Source organism: Hemibagrus wyckioides, linkage group LG29, assembly GCF_019097595.1.
Source record: "Hemibagrus wyckioides isolate EC202008001 linkage group LG29, SWU_Hwy_1.0, whole genome shotgun sequence".
Classification (NCBI taxonomy): Eukaryota; Metazoa; Chordata; class Actinopteri; order Siluriformes; family Bagridae; genus Hemibagrus; species Hemibagrus wyckioides.
Window position 1 is genome coordinate 2537069 of NC_080738.1, and position 17780 is coordinate 2554848.

Here is a 17780-nt window from a genome sequence, read left to right on the forward strand (position 1 = left end):
GCTAACCTTAATGCTAACGTTAATGAATTCAGCACGATATTCGACATAGCGGGAGTCGGGGGATTTCTTGGATGCTACATGCTAAAGGTTTGCTGGGATTCTGCATGAATGCTAATCAGAGCTTCATGCTAATAGGTTTTATTGTTATTATATTATTATTAGTATTATATACTTATTATTATTATTATTATATATTTAGCATATAAAAATGAAATCTAGTAAAATATAATACTTTATTAAAGTTTTATATTTATAATTTTTTTTTAATTAATATTAGAATGCAGCTGTTATTAATTGTGTCCCATGTGTTTGCATGTGTTTTGTATTTTTGTTTTATGTTTTTGTCACTAATTTTATTGAACTTAGCAGCTGAAAACATTTTTTACTAAAGACTAGTGTAGATAAGAAAGTGGAGGCAAAAAATACTTTTATTCGAATGGTATTCAGGTTAAACAACATGACATCGGGACAACGTGAATAAAATCATGAAGGTTAAGCTATCAGGTTTATCTGAAATGAATCGGGTGTGTGTCTGGGTTTAGATCAGTGTGTTCAGAAAGGTGTGTGTGTGTGTGTGCGTGTGTACAGTTGTGTATTGCTGTTCCAGTAAAACACACAGTGATTACAGATAACCCTGTGATCTCTACCTGCACCACTGTTGGTGCTGCCACTCTAGAGAACGAATCGACGCTTTCTGACCAATCAGAATCCAGAACTCTGCAGCAGCGCTTTGACTGTGAGATTTTATCGCTCCGTCATGTCATTCATTCTAACGCTCGAGAAAGTGGATCATCTTTACTGTCACTCTTCATTTAAACCAAACTGACATTAAAGAAGAAGCTCTGTGTCTTTAAAACACACTGGGGGGGGCATGAGTGAGAGAGAAAGAGGGGGGGGGGCAGAGGAAAGGAGAGAGAGAGAGAGGGGGGAGAGAAGAGGGGGAGCAAGAGAGGAAGAGAGAGAGAGAGAGAGAGAGAGAGAAAAGGGAATGGAATGGAAAGAGAGAGGGAGAGACAGTAAGAGAGAGAGAGGAAAGGAGAGAAGGAGAGGAAGGGGAAGAGACAGAGAGAAATATGAAGAAGGTGGGAGAGAGAGAGAGAGAGAGAGAGAGAGCAAGAGGGAGGAGAGGGGGGGGTGCTTAGCTGTCAAACAGCATGTCTATATTAGGGAATAAAGGGCTCCACACTGAGAGTAAAGCACTAGACCTTGTTTTGCTTAGCCGAGGCCTAAAGACACAGTTGACTCAGTGTTCCAGCGATTCCAAGGGCCTCCTTTACCCAGATGTGTAGAAAAAAAGAAAGTTGCCTAAGACGCCACGGCCAAGTTTTGTGTTTTCACAGGCTGGCATGTACTCCAGGAATGTCTGCGACACCACGTCGCGACGTTTGAACCTTTTTTTGTTTTTTTTGAATTTCTTCATATTTGACAGTTTGCGCAAAGGATGCTTATACAGTTACAGAGTTCAACTGTTTAGGAGGAGAAAGAAGGAGGAGGAAGAAGAAGAAAAAAAAACGCAAACAAAAAGTCAAGAGCCAAAACATTGCAGCAATCCACCAACAAGCTGGCCCAGAGTCGTAGACCTTTACGTGACGACGTGCCTGTTTTTAATCAAAACCAACTCGAAGACGTCAAACAGAGAGAGAGAGAGAGAGAGAGAGAGAGAGGAAGTAGTGAACTCTGAGAAAACTGTGGGAGGACAGAGAGGGCAGAAAGTAGAGAGAATAAGCAGATGACAGTAAATAAGAAAGAGAGAGAGGAAGAGAGAGCGAGAGAGAAAGAAATGACTCAGTCTTGGAAACTGTCTAGAGAGCAGTAGAGAAAGAGAGCAGTCATATCTGCGTCAGCTAAAACCCGCTAATACGATCAAGATGAGTGTCTGCTGCCGCCGCTGCTTCTCGCACCGCTTCACTCCGCCTCGACTCGTCCCTCTTCTTCAAATCCTCTGCCTGTCTGTGGCCTAGTCGAGAAGCAGCCATCACACCTGATCTGAGGAGACTTATGAAAGACAGGAGACAGGATCAGGAGGTCGAGGAACGGAAGGTTAGCTTCTTAGTAAGATTGACGTGTGAAGAGCTAAGAGACACAAATTGCTTCCATTCATGGAAATCTGGATTTCAAGTGCTGAAGTTCTGGTTCCTGGTTCTGTCATCTTTTGGCATATCTTCCGTATTTTGTAACAAAAAGTTTTTCTGCTCCACATCTGGGGTGTAGAATCCTGGGTGTGTGTGATCCCAGTGACCCAGATGACCCCAGAACAGGGACTGTTGTGTCAAGAGTGATCTCACCCCCCTGGTGAGGACAGTGGGTAACAGGCCGCGACATCACTGGGACGGAACATCTCTGACCATCAGACTGAGAGAAACCAGCGAGGAGGACCAGCGCTGAAGAAGGAGGCACGGTACAGAAATTTGCTTTATTTTATTTTTCCATCTCCCTGAACAGTCACGAATATAGTTGGAAGAAGAAAACCTCCTCCTGGGATCAACCAAGTAACCAGATGTTCCCTGCAGAGAGATTCCGCTCACCAGATGCGAGAGGGATGCTCTGATTAGGGAACGACTCCCTCGGCCGCTAACCGCCAACTTTGAGATCATCTGTGTGTAAGCCGCTAACCGCTAAATCCTCAGAGATGTCAAGAACATCACGAGCTCCTGCTGTTGCAGCGTGAGGCTCAGCTGCCTTCTCATTTCTTAACCCACTTCTCTGGAAAGTTTATTTTTCAAACTTTTGATGTGGAGTTAGTTTGCATCTGGAGGATAAGTAGTAACTGCGTGGAAGGAGAGGAGAGTGGGGCAGGGTTACTTTTCTACTATCCAGGGGAGTGGAAGTGAAATATTTACCTGATCGAATAGTCAGGAGAGGATCAGGGATCTGAGCTGTTGCCTTGTGACTCTGAAGGTTTGCACATTCAAAGGAAGTACAACTTTTTTTTATTCCTTCATTCATTTATTTATCTTCTGCAGTCACTCTGTTCTTGACAGGACTGCAACAGATCCAGATCCCGGGAATAGATTCTGGATGGTCCATCACAGGGTACACACACATCTTTTTCCTAAATAATGTATGTGTTCTTTCTTTCTTTCTTTCTTTCTTTCTTTCTTTCTTTCTTTCTTTCTTTCTTTCTTTGTGTGTGTGTTTTTAAAACTTCCAGTAATGCATCATGTCAAATGCAATAACATGTCCTCATTTTCTAGGGTGCCATTACTTTTGTCCTAGTGTTCTTTGTCCTGATTTATGGATTTCTGTTGGATTTGATTTATGCTAATAAGAATCAGCTTTAAAAAAATTGGTTAGTAAATTTGTGTGAAAATGAAATAAATTGAAAATAATTAGATAAATATGCAATTTAACCTTGTTAGTATAATCCGGAAAAATGTTTTTATGATCTAGTTTGATATTTATGAACGCCACGTTTCCAGCTAGTATATTAACATTATTATGTTAACATGTGTTCCTTCCAGTCTGGAGTCTTTAAGCCGCTGTGCAGTGACTAAACCCTGTCTGGTTTGTCCCGTGTCTCTTGTTTATGCACTGGATTATGAGTGAACCCTTTATCATGTGCTGCCTTGTATTTTAAGGGCCGTATCAGAAGATAACTGGGTCAGAGTTTGAGTATGTGTACAGGGCGCTGAATTGCAGAAAGCTGTTGTGGTTCTTTTTTGAATAGCTGTTGATGACCACTTAGGGATGATGGGGATGATTAAACTTGACGTTAAGTGCTACACTCACATCTGACATCTGTTAAATTTGTCAGCTTTTATGGACAAGAGACTGGAAGGCATCTCAGAATACGATGAAATTGTCTTTTTCTTCTGCTCACTGGCTCTCTGCCTTTTTTCCCCCCTCAGGTCTGCTTTAGCACTTTGTGTGGGCGTCTGAAGCAGGGCTCTATGGAATAACAGAGGTCACTGGCCATGCCTGTAGCCTTGCGCACAAGGAGCTGGGAGGATCATGTAACCCCACACTCGAGGAAACAGTACAGCTACGATGACCTTGACCTAGTTTGCTGCCATGCCGGTGTTGGAGGGAGCGGTTCCCCCTCGGGTCGCAGGCGGCGAGAGCGATGCGCATCCATGCCAGAATGCTGCCGTTATCATCCTGGCTTTGAGAGCTGTCCTGGGGAAGATAGGAACAAGAGGAGGAGGACTTTATCTGGTACTTTTAAGGGTACATCAGCTAGCTATGAAGCTAACAGTCAAGTAGTTACCAAAGGTCAGACTTTTGTGAAGGTCATAAAATCAGTGGCAGATGAAGACAGTCCCAACTGTTCAGAAACCATTTCGAATCATTTTCTTTATGAAAGCTTTGATGAGATACATATGAAAGATAAAAAGATCACCACCAAAGCTATGGCCACATCCTCGGGCAGTTCTTCAACAAATGCTGCAGAAGAACAGGCCAAGAATCTAGATAGCTCTACAGAAACAGAAACCAAGGATGCCTACAAAGATAATGCTAAAGTCAACATTGACGTGACAGCGGAATTGACAGGAAAGCCTAGAAGCAGTGAGTCAAAGGTAGAAGGCAACATTGGTGGTCCGGTAGTAGAATCAAGCATGCTACATCACCAACAGGTAATGAGGACAGGAGTAGAAGTGACAGTGGGTGATAAATTTGATCCTCATGTCTGTAGTGATGCCATCACAGATACTGACCTGACCACAGAGACCAAGCAGTCTGAAGAATCTCAGACTCCCAAGAATAATGTTCTCAATTCTAACATTCCAAATGACCAGGTAGTCACAAGCGTAGAGGTTCTGCAGGCTCACAACCTCAACGCATCCACAGAACTTGAGTTTTCCTCGTGTGAATTCCGAAGCACTTGTAACCCTGACACCTACAGAGACTGCCACGCCAAACTGGACACCATTCCTGAGGTATCCTTTACAGAGTCGGGAGAGGAAGTGCTAGCTCCGGTGCTGGAGAACATGCCTAGCCTCCATATTTCCACAACTTTAGTGGGTCTTAAGGGTGCTGGAAACAATAAAGGCAGTTCTGTAGAACTCGAGTTGCAGAAGGATACCCCCGAGGCAGGATTTCTAGGAAGGGTCTCGCCAGAGTGCGATTCCTCAATTGAAAGCAGAATGGAAACCGCTGATCATGTGATGATTCTTCAGACGAGTCAAAATGTGGATGAGGTAGAAAGAGACCCCAAACCTCAGGAAGTACCTGTCAGGCTCCGCACACAGAAGGTAAGATACTCTGACTTTTCAGCCAGGGATAATGAGCTCTGATGTTCAGAGTTAAATAGAACAGATATGTTGATGAGATCCTCTGCACCTTCCGGCTCTATCAGTAATCTATAGTCTCTGGGGTGCAAGTCGAACAACGAGAGGAGATTAAAGTAATTATTAATATTCTGCTTTAAACAAGTAAAATGATACTTAGCACACATACACATGCTAATCCACTGGTTTGACCTTCCTGTACAAACCTTCCGGCGACAAAAAGGCTGAATATCCTCCGTTCCACATGCACCACGTGCATAAATATAATTGTATTGAAAATGAGATAGTAAGTTTTGCCTCAGGTGAAGCGTTCTACTTTTTAATGTATCCTATTAATTTTAGCGCATATCCATAAAAATCCAATTTCAGAGTCATCGTGTTTTTTTTTCTCCCTTTGAGCTTTATTCGTTTCATTGCTTGTGAATCAGAAAGCATGAGTACTACCTACTACAGAGAGTCTCGAGTACCTTAATCACCTTTCGCAAAAATGATTCCCGAGAACGAGGCTTTTTTCTCCAAGCCCCACAAACATTAGGGTGACTTTTATAAAGCCATTGTATGTAGCTCATCATGCGCTGCTAGCCAGTTGGAGATCGTTGCGTTTGCTTGCATCAGTGGCCTGAGGGATCAGGAAAAGTTTCTACCCTTGAAAGGGACCAGTTTTGCAAGATATAAGTTGTGTGATTGTGTGTTTGTGTGTTCCTTTTGTAAGCATCACAGCATTTAAAACCATCTCATGCTGCAGTCTGCTGAAGTCCGGCACTTTTCTCTTTTCTGCCAGCATTGGTCTGTTTCCCCTGACATATTCCTCCCACTCTGGGGACCTACTCCAAAGCACAGCCATTATTTAGAAAGCAAAGCCTGTTAGCCTTTAGCGAGGAACCGTCCCAAACACAACAGACTGTGCTAAATAACTGCCACTTATTTTTGAGTTTTAAGCTCAAGGATAATTGGTCGAATTCTTTAAGTCAACGTGTTGTGCTTCTTGCGAGTAACAAGGCCATTTAAGGAGTCCCCAGGCATCAGGACTCGGGAGACAAAAGGAATTTGGACAAACAAGAATAAATTATAACAGATTCTTTCTGTGTTTGAAAGAAAAATCGTTAGGTTTTTTTTTTTGAGAGAGAGAGAGTTTTAGACTAAAAGGTTCTACCAAGAAGGACTACCTCAAGGATTTGTGCTGAGGCATGCTGGACAACAGGAAATGTTTTTTGTTTGTTTGTTTGTTTTTTCAGAGGCTCCAACTTTTGCAATGTTTACATGGGAATATTTACACCTTCCATTTCTTCAAGCCTGAAACCCAAGCTAGGTGATGTGGATTAGCTTCGATTTCTATAAACAACACCAGAAGGAATGGAGAAAGCAGGATGTGGTTATTTTGCAACTCCGAATCAGACACATTCAATTCAATTTGTATAGCGCCTTTAACAATGGACATTGTCTCAAAGCAGCTTTACAGAACTTAAGAAATAATAAATAGTACAAAAGTCCAAGATTACTGTTAGACAAAATCATCCCTAGTGAGCAAGCCTGAGGAGACTGTGGTGAGGAAAAACTCCTTTAGATGCTATGAGGAGGAAACCTTGGGAGGAACCAGACTCAAAAAGGAACCTCATCTGAGTGACAACGGAGAGTGTGATTATAAATGATTATAAACACCGGAGAGTGTGATTTTAAATTATTATAAACACCAGAGCGTGTGATTATAAGTGATTATAAACACAGGAGAGTGAGATTATGAATAATGTCCTTTCTAAAGTGACAAACAGTCAGTTGGAGTTGTGTGATGGAGATACAACATGTGTAGAATGTTATTTTGTGTATTGATTAGGAGGTTATTGTTCTCAAAGTCCACATGGGGTCAGCATATTCTCTTTGAATGTCCGAAATCTTAATGAAGCAGAATTCAACTGGAGCTGGTCCATTTAAGGATGCCTCGGGATCCTCACAGGGTCAGCCTCTTCTCACTGAAGGTCCAAAATCTTCATGAAGCAGAACACAATTGGAGCTACAGTTATATTGCCAAAAGTTTTGGGACACCCCTCCAAATCATTCCATTCAATTCAATTAAAAAAAAACCTTTATTTGTCCCCGAGTGGTTGAGCTCGGCCCCTTAGTTCCAGTGAAAGGAACTCTTAATGCTTCGGCTACATACCAAGACATTTTGGAAAATTTCATGCTCTTTGTGGGAACAGTTTGGGGATGACCCCTTCCTGTTCCAACATGACTGCACACCAGTGACCAACACCAGCACACCTGTCTCGCAGTCTCCACTCTAATTCATCCCAAAGGTGTTCTATGGGGTTGAGGTCAGGACTCTGTGCAGGCCAGTCAAGTTCCTCCACACCAAACTCACTCATCCATGTCTTTATGGACCTTGCTTTGGTCACTGGTGTGCAGTCATGTTGGAACAGGAAGGGGTCATCCCCAAACTGTTCCCACAAAGAGCATGAAATTGTCCAAAATGTCTTGGTATGCTGAATAGCACTAGATGATAATGTGCATTTGATCAGATGTAATTGAACACAAGGTTATGGGGTGTATTATGTGTATGCCTGGCTAAAGAAATATGGCTTTACGTCAGAGAAATGTCTAAGCAGCACTGAAACAACAAAACTACACAAGGCTTCAAATGGTGCTAATTATAACCATCGCCTCATGACTAGCGTTTAAAAATAAACTGTAAAAGTTGACGCGATTTGTACCTGGTCCTATAAATACTTTGAGTTGAACTACTCTGGATTTCCTGCTAGCAAGGTGTTAGCATTAATAGCATCAGGCTAATCTACATGCTACTACATACATGTTTGTATTTGGGGTGAACGTTTAGGAATATGGGTGTTGTGGGTTAAATTTACTTCCAATAAATTATTTCCAAAAAAACTTTTAATACATTTAAGGATTTTTATTTTTTCCACGTTAGCTGCAGTGAAGAATTGGGATTTATTCAATATAATTTTTCATAAATATTCATTCCTTTCAGTAAGTGAAACCATTTTATACAGGATTATATGTCTCTGCTGGAGGTGTGTGTGTGTGTGTTTAACTAAGCAGAAATGACTCTTAATATTGAATGCGTATGGATTTTATTTGTGTTTGCATTACCTCTGTGTGTGTGTGTGTGTGTGTGTGGGACAGAGAGAGTGAGAGAGACAGAGGAAGAGGGAGAGAGAGAGAGCGTGAGAGAAAGACGGAGATGGAGAGAGAGTGGGGGGGCAGAGAGAGAAAGAGGTAATAAAACTAACAAAGCTGGAGTGATGAGGGTAATAATAATAATAATAATAATAATAATAATATTTGTAGGTTGTGTAATGAGGTTGGGGGGGGTTCTCGTCCATTTGTCCCTTTTACGTTCAGCTGCTGGAATCATGTACTGAACAGATTTGTTGTGACTGTGTGATCATGGTGTCTCCGGGGGACGTCTTCACACCTCATTTCTGTCATGTTCTCTTCACCTGCATTCTTCTCCTGATGTAACGAGATCATCCTGAGCATCAAACAATGAATACAGTGTTATACAGTTAAACCTTCTCTCTAACGTTAGCTTGAACTGTACAGCTGTAGTGTAGCATAGAATATACAGTGTATATATACATATATATGATCCTGGATTCCAGTTATTTCACGTAACTGTCAATCTGTTTAGCTAGCTTTAGCAGTAATCAGCCTTGATTGGTCATGTTTTTAGGTTTTGCTACTTCTCACCATATCAGCTACTGATATTTGGGTTTGGTCTCGTATCCAGTACATAGATATAGTGAGAGCTAACGTTTATAAGTTAACTGTAGCATTTAGCGCTTCTACAGTCATTTCTGATCGAATTAGATATTCACATGAAAGACATTTATTAGCATTAGATCCAGACACAATGGACCTTTAGCGTAACCTTCTCTCTCTCTCTCTCTCTCTTCCTCTTCTCTCTCTCCTTACCCCCCCTCTCTCTCCCTATCCCTCTTTCTCTCTCTCTCTCTTCCACTCTTTCTCTATCCCTCTCTCTTCTTATCGCTCTCTTCCTCTCTCTCTCTCTCTCTCTCTTCTTATCACTCTCTTCCTCTCTCTCTCTCTCTCTCTCTCTCTCTCTTCTTATCACTCTCTTCCTCTCTCTCTCTCTCTCCCTCCCTATCCCTCTTTCTCTCTTCCACTCTCTCTCTATCCCTCTCTCTTCTGATCTCTCGCTCTCTCTCTCTCTCATTTCTTGTTAGCAACATTGCTACATCTATATGCTACATTCCTTTAATTTGCGCCTCCCACTTCACTCTGCCTCCTTAGCGCACTTTTCTTTACTAATTTTCTCGTTTGTTAGCGGAATGAAAGTCGTGTTACATTTTACATGATATTCCTTGGGCTACGAGACCAAATACGCATCATATTTTCCTTCGGAGTGTGAGACTATGAAACAAGCATTTAATTTTGGCATGAAGGGCTCAGTGGGGAACGACACAGAATTCCCAACATCCACACACACACACACACACACACATACATACACACACACACACACACACATACATACACAGTTTCCATCCCACTGAGAGACAGATGGTCATGGGCTTTAAAACACTCCAAAAAATTAAGAAAGCTCAATATGAAGCCAAAAGAAAAGTAAATTCTCCTTCAGTTAAAATGCTAATTGCTAGAGAGGCAACACGATAACGTGCCTCATGCTGGACAGTGACATTACTTTAATTGTTTTTCTGTTTTGAGATTTGTTTCTTAGACACAGAAGCAAATGAGGTCAGAACGATTCCCAGAGACGTGGCTAGAGAAAAGAAACACCTCATTATTATCATAATAACACTGATAGCACATGCATGCTAGGCCCTAAAGTGACGATTTCCGCTAGGATTGCTGTTTCTTGCAGTTTTGAAGCAGGAACTGTGGTATTGTCCAGCCAAGTCTGTGTGAGAGATTAGAATCCTCAGAATGTGTGTGAATTATTTTTACTTCAAGCAAGACATCTGGGGATGAAATAAAGATCAGAACGTGGGCGCTAATATCAGCCTACTAGCAGGTATGAGCTAACCTTACAGGAATCACAGGTTTACATATCCATCAATTAGCCGGCTAGTTTCTAGTTCAGGTCAGTCAGGTTTTAAGCATACATAAACATAAATATAAACATAAACATAGCTGAAATAGGCTAACCCAAGCCGATATGAGCTAATCTTAACCGCTAATCCTAACATAAACTAATGGAAATGATTCAGAATTGATAAGTGTGAACTTAGCTAGCTCAACCAGGCTATTCTAAATGGATTTGAACCTGCTAGGATGCTAATAATCTGAGAGAAATGTTCAGATTTGTAAGACAGTTAGCTAAACTGAGCTACTTCTGACAGGATTTTTGTTCCAAAGCTAGCCGGCTAGTTACACAACAGCTATCAGCATATTTGAGATGATTTATTTATTTACTTATTTATTTTGACAGAAATCTGAGAGAGTTTTGCTGAGGAATGTTCAGTGTTAGCCAGCTAGCTATAATAAATCTAACCTTAAATGATTTCTGAGAATATTTCTTAAAAAATATTCTCTTTTTGCAAACATATTTAAAGCTAAACACCAAGCTAGCAAAACCTGACAGGAATTTACTGTGCTTGAGCCAGCTGGTTAAAATGAGCTAAAAAAAAAAAAAAAAAAATGAAGGATTTCTAAAAGCCTTCTTATATATTAAACTTGTAATGCTAACTAGCTAATCTGGGTTAGTATTTAAATCTTCTTAACTGCTAACACTAACTAGCAAGCTAGCTTATAACCTGATTATTTCTGATAATGTTGCATTAGACAGCTAGCTAGCCTGTTCTAATCTGAAAGGATGTCTAATTTCCTGATTTTAACTGCTAACGATAAGCTAATAGGAAAGACAATTAACATAACGATGGAAGCTAGCATTGAAAGGTCAACACTTTACGCTAAACATTCTGCTCTCAGACGTGATGCTTCTTCCCCACAGACTCTGACTAGCACAGATTTTCCTGGGAAACAGGAAGTGAGAGGAATCATGCGATATTCATCGCCGTGAGAACTCTCTGGACTGGAAGTGACTCTTGGCTGGTTGCCATGACGATCTGATGACAAATAAATAAACAAAAAAAATCAAGAAGGTTCTTTTTTTTTTCAAACTGGCAAATATGCGCTAGTCAGCATCGTTGTTATTGTTGCTTTGCTAACGTGTTGCCTGCTTATTGGCAGTGCAGGCAGCTAGCATTTATTTTCGACTTGGACTGTGTGTGTGTGTGTGTATGTCTGTCTGTGTGTGTGTCTGTGTGTGTGTGTGTCTGTGTGTGTGTGTCAGTTGCACACCACAAGACTGGCTGGCATCAGCAAATCCAATAGCTCTGACAGGCTAATTCAACGCTAAATGGGAAATAAATGTACAAGCTGTCACAAGATATTACAGAGGATCCGTGAGAGGCTGCGGCGCCAAACACATACGCACACACACACACACGTACGCGCACACACACACACTTCACAGTTCTCTTCACTCTTCCAGATCAATATCTAAAGTGTTTTTAAGTAGGCACAGCAACTACTAGCATATCACTTACACACACACATACTTTTAAAAGTTCTAGGTTTATTAAGTGAACGTTACGGTTCTCCAAGAGGATGCTAGATAGAACTTGAACAGAGTCACATGGTCATCACTGAGACCGTGTGGGTTTTTTTTTTGTTTATGTCCTTGGGTCAGAATTTCAGCATCCCTGCTGCCCACACACACACACTCGCTCTAACACTAATGATTATTTTTCCTTTGGTACAAAAAAAATGGATTTTTGCCTCTTTGGTGTAAAAGCTTCAGTCCTGAGAGATTCGGTAAATTTTATTACTGAGCCATTTACTAATGGGATCATATTTGGAGTGCTCTGGTAGGAAGTGTGTCCATTATTCTCAGGATGCTGTGCAAGTACACAATGTCCTCTAACTACTGCATCTCACACACACACACACACATAGAGTGTTTTCTTTTTCTATTTTCCAAACTAGATCTTCTATTTCCAAAATAATTAAAAAGTTTGGTGGTTTGTGAGGACCGGGATTGTCAGGACTGGGATTGTGAGGAGTGGGATTGTGAGGAGTGACATTGTGAGGAATGGGATTGTGAGGAGTGGGATTGTGAGGAATTGGATTGTGAGGAGTGGGATTGTGAGAAGTGGGATTGTGAGGAATTGGATTGTGAGGAGTGGGATTGTGAGGAGTGGGATTGTGAGGAATGGGATTGTGAGGAGTGGGATTGTGAGAAGTGGGATTGTGAGGAATGGGATTGTGAGGAATGGGATTGTGAGGAATGGGATTGTGAGGAGTGACATTGTGAGGAGTGGGATTGTGAGGAGTGGGATTGTGAGGAGTGACATTGTGAGGAATGGGATTGTGAGGAGTGGGATTGTGAGGAGTGACATTGTGAGGAGTGACATTGTGAGGAGTGACATTGTGAGGAATGGGATTGTGAGGAGTGGGATTGTGAGGAGTGGGATTGTGAGGAGTGACATTGTGAGGAGTGACATTGTGAGGAATGGGATTGTGAGGAGTGACATTGTGAGGAATGGGATTGTGAGGAGTGGGATTGTGAGGAGTGACATTGTGAGGAGTGACATTGTGAGGAATGGGATTGTGAGGAGTGACATTGTGAGGAATGGGATTGTGAGGAATGGGATTGTGAGGAGTGACATTGTGAGGAGTGGGATTGTGAGGAGTGACATTGTGAGGAATGGGATTGTGAGGAGTGGGATTGTGAGGAGTGACATTGTGAGGAATGGGATTGTGAGGAGTGGGATTGTGAGGAGTGACATTGTGAGGAGTGGGATTGTGAGGAGTGACATTGTGAGGAATGGGATTGTGAGGAGTGGGATTGTGAGGAGTGACATTGTGAGGAATGGGATTGTGAGGAGTGGGATTGTGAGGAGTGACATTGTGAGGAATGGGATTGTGAGGAGTGACATTGTGAGGAGTGACATTGTGAGGAGTGACATTGTGAGGAATGGGATTGTGAGGAGTGGGATTGTGAGGAGTGGGATTGTGAGGAGTGACATTGTGAGGAGTGACATTGTGAGGAATGGGATTGTGAGGAGTGACATTGTGAGGAATGGGATTGTGAGGAGTGGGATTGTGAGGAGTGACATTGTGAGGAGTGACATTGTGAGGAATGGGATTGTGAGGAGTGACATTGTGAGGAATGGGATTGTGAGGAATGGGATTGTGAGGAGTGGGATTGTGAGGAGTGGGATTGTGAGGAGTGACATTGTGAGGAATGGGATTGTGAGGAATGGGATTGTGAGGAGTGGGATTGTGAGGAATGGGATTCTGAGTAGTGACATTGTGAGGAATGGGATTGTGAGGAGTGGGATTGTGAGGAGTGGGATTGTGAGGAATGGGATTGTGAGGAATGGGATTATGAGGAGCGGGATTGTGAGGAGTGGGATTGTGAGGAGTGACATTGTGAGGAGTGGGATTGTGAGGAGTGGGATTGTGAGGAATGGGATTGTGAGGAATGGGATTGTGAGGAGTGACATTGTGAGGAGTGGGATTGTGAGGAGTGACATTGTGAGGAGTGACATTGTGAGGAGTGACATTGTGAGGAGTGGGATTGTGAGGAGTGACATTGTGAGGAATGGGATTGTGAGGAGTGGGATTGTGAGGAGTGACATTGTGAGGAGTGACATTGTGAGGAGTGGGATTGTGAGGAGTGGGATTGTGAGGAGTGACATTGTGAGGAGTGACATTGTGAGGAATGGGATTGTGAGGAATGGGATTGTGAGGAATGGGATTGTGAGGAGTGGGATTGTGAGGAGTGACATTGTGAGGAATGGGATTGTGAGGAGTGGGACTGTGAGGAGTGACATTGTGAGGAATGGGATTGTGAGGAGTGACATTGTGAGGAATGGGATTGTGAGGAGTGACATTGTGAGGAATGGGATTGTGAGGAGTGACATTGTGAGGAATGGGATTGTGAGGAGTGGGACTGTGAGGAGTGACATTTTGAGGAATGGGATTGTGAGGAGTGACATTGTGAGGAGTGATATTGTGAGGAGTGACATTGTGAGGAATGGGATTGTGAGGAGTGACATTGTGAGGAATGGGATTGTGAGGAGTGGGACTGTGAGGAGTGACATTGTGAGGAGTGACATTGTGAGGAATGGGATTGTGAGGAGTGACATTGTGAGGAATGGGATTGTGAGGAGTGACATTGTGAGGAATGGGATTGTGAAGACCGGGATTGTGAGGAGTGGATTGTGTTGGGATGTTTGTTGTTGTCCTTCATTGTGAGGAGTGACACTGTGAGGAGTGACATTGTGAGGAATGGGATTGTGAGGAGTGACATTGTGAGGAGTGACATTGTGAGGACTGGGATTGTGAGGAGTGACATTGTGAGGAATGGGATTGTGAGGACCGGGATTGTGAGGAGTGGGATTGTGAAGACCGGGATTGTGAGGAGTGGATTGTGTTGGGATGTTTGTTGTTGTCCTTCATTGTGAGGAGTGACACTGTGAGGAGTGACATTGTGAGGATCGGGATTGTGAGGAGTGACATTGTGAGGAGTGACATTGTGAGGACTGGGATTGTGAGGAGTGACATTGTGAGGAATGGGATTGTGAGGACCGGGATTGTGAGGAGTGGGATTGTGAAGACCGGGATTGTGAGGAGTGACATTGTGAGGATCGGGATTGTGAGGAGTGACATTGTGAGGAGTGACATTGTGAGGACTGGGATTGTGAGGAGTGACATTGTGAGGAATGGGATTGTGAGGACCGGGATTGTGAGGAGTGGGATTGTGAGGATCGGGATTGTGAGGAGTGACATTGTGAGGACTGGGATTGTGAGGAGTGACATTGTGAGGAGTGGGATTGTGAGGAGTGACATTGTGAGGAGTGACATTGTGAGGAATGGGATTGTGAGGAGTGACATTGTGAGGAGTGGGATTGTGAGGACTGGGATTGTGAGGAGTGACATTGTGAGGAATGGGATTGTGAGGACCGGGATTGTGAGGAGTGGGATTGTGAAGACCGGGATTGTGAGGAGTGGATTGTGTTGGGATGTTTGTTGTTGTCCTTCATTGTGAGGACACTGGACTCCATCCTACTGTTGTGAGAACATCTGATTCTTCTCTATTTTTGTGAAAACCTTTGACTCCGACTTATCGTTATAAGTACATTTGACTTGATACTTCATTGTGGGAACATTTGATGTCTTGTGAAGAAGCTTAACGTAACTTGTTGTTGTGAGGATGCTTGATGCCACCCTGTTTTTGCGAGAGCGTTTGATGTTGTCATGGTGAAGATGTTTGACGTGGTGATGTCACAAAACTGTTCCAGTAGGGGGAACTAAAGAGCTGTTTTATAGAAATAATGTATAACTCTAAATAATTCAAATGAATGATGTTTTTTTTCTTCTTGATCTATTACCCCAAAGCATCCTGAATAGCAGAAACGACGGTATTTTATTCTCCTCATGCTAAAAGCTAAGCCTCGTGATGTTCGTGTTCCTACTGAGGAACCGAGTGCCTGGAACTCCTCAGTTTGTATGCAAAGCTGTTTATTTTCATTTTCCCTCTTCCCTGACACAACCAGATTAGTTTTCCTCGTAGAAACAAGCCTCGTAGCTTCAGGGATGTTTCAACATTTTTAGATTTAAGTGCTGAATAAATAATATAAAGTGCTGCAGGATGTAGAAATGACTTCACTTCAGGATTTAAATCCAGACACCAGCTCTCAGGCGTCGGCTTTATTAAACACACGGCTGAAATGTCAGAGGAAAGGTTAGCGCTGAGAAGTGTGTGTGTGTGTGTGTGAGAGAGTATTTTATTTATGTGTTAATATCAAAACTCCACCAGAGGTCAGTGTTTGTCTAAGTGCTAGAATGGAAAGCTGGCTACACACAAACACCACACACACACACACACACACACACATACACACACAGACATTCACACACAAACACACACACACACATACATACACACCACACACACACACACACACACACAGACACACACACAAACACACACACACACATACATACACCACACACACACACACACACACATACATACACCACACACGTACATACACACACAGACATACACACACAAACACACACACACATACATACACACACACACACACACACACACACACACACACACACACACCACACACCACACACATACATACATACATACATACATACACACACAGACATACACACACACACATACACACACACACCACACACACACACACACACACACAGACACACACACAAACACACACACACACATACATACACCACACACACACACACACACACACATACATACACCACACACATACATACACACACAGACATACACACACAAACACACACACAAACATACACACACACACACACATACATATACACACACACACACACACATACATACACCACACACACACACCACACACACACCACACACATACATACATACACACACACACCACACACCACACACATACATACATACATACACACACACCACACACCACACACACACATACATACATACACACACACCACACACCACACACACACATACATACATACACACACACACACCACACACCACACACACACATACATACATACACACACACACACCACACACCACACACATACATACATACATACACACACACCACACACCACACACACACATACATACATACATACACACACACCACACACCACACACATACATACATACACACACACACACCACACACCACACACACACATACATACATACACACACACACACCACACACACACATACATACATACACACACACACACCACACACCACACACACACATACATACATACACACACACACACCACACACCACACACATACATACATACATACACACACACCACACACCACACACATACATACATACACACACACACACCACACACCACACACACACATACATACATACACACACACACCACACACCACACACATACATACATACATACACACACATACATACATACATACACACACATACACAGTGCATTCTAATTTAGAGCTTGAAACTTTCTTTCTTTCTTTCGTTCGTTCTTCGTGTATCGTTTCAGAGCTCGAGGGAGGACAGAGAGCGAGAACGTTCTCAGCTGGACTCCATGGTTCTGCTCATAATGAAGCTCGATCAGCTGGACCAGGAGATCGAGGACGCTTTAGGCTCTGCCCCCTTCCCAAAGGACACGCCCACTGCCAAGAGTCGCTTTGTTTCTGTGAGTCAGTTTATTTCAGTGTGTTAATTAAAAACTCGTTAATTAATTAAACACAGATCAATGAAGGCGTAAAAATTTTCTTGTTGTTATGGAACAGGAAGTGGATTTGGTGTCCCTGGACGGAGAGGGAAGTCTCTCGGGGTCACTGCGTTCCCTGGACACTCCTCATCATCACTCTTCATCGTCGCTGTGTTCCGTCAGAAACAGAGTGAGCGTTATTCGATTATTTCCTGATTTATTATTTATTAATGTTTTGTTTGATCCGTCCTGTAACCAT

General features: G+C 42.7%; 1 protein-coding gene across 2 annotated transcripts in view; it reads left to right on the top strand.

Moving 5' to 3' along the window:
- Positions 1-1688: 1688 nt before the first annotated feature.
- The window catches only part of dlc1 (DLC1 Rho GTPase activating protein), an 87387-nt gene continuing 71295 nt past the window's right edge, over positions 1689-17780 (top strand). The window contains exons 1-4 of one of the 2 annotated variants that reach the window (XM_058384140.1): positions 1689-3033; positions 3849-5192; positions 17348-17503; positions 17601-17711. In XM_058384140.1, coding sequence (XP_058240123.1) covers positions 3915-5192; positions 17348-17503; positions 17601-17711 — 1545 coding nt within the window. In that variant the 5' untranslated portion in view covers positions 1689-3033; positions 3849-3914. The remainder of the gene's footprint in view (positions 3034-3848; positions 5193-17347; positions 17504-17600; positions 17712-17780) is intronic. The other variant, XM_058384141.1, reaches the window with a different exon arrangement.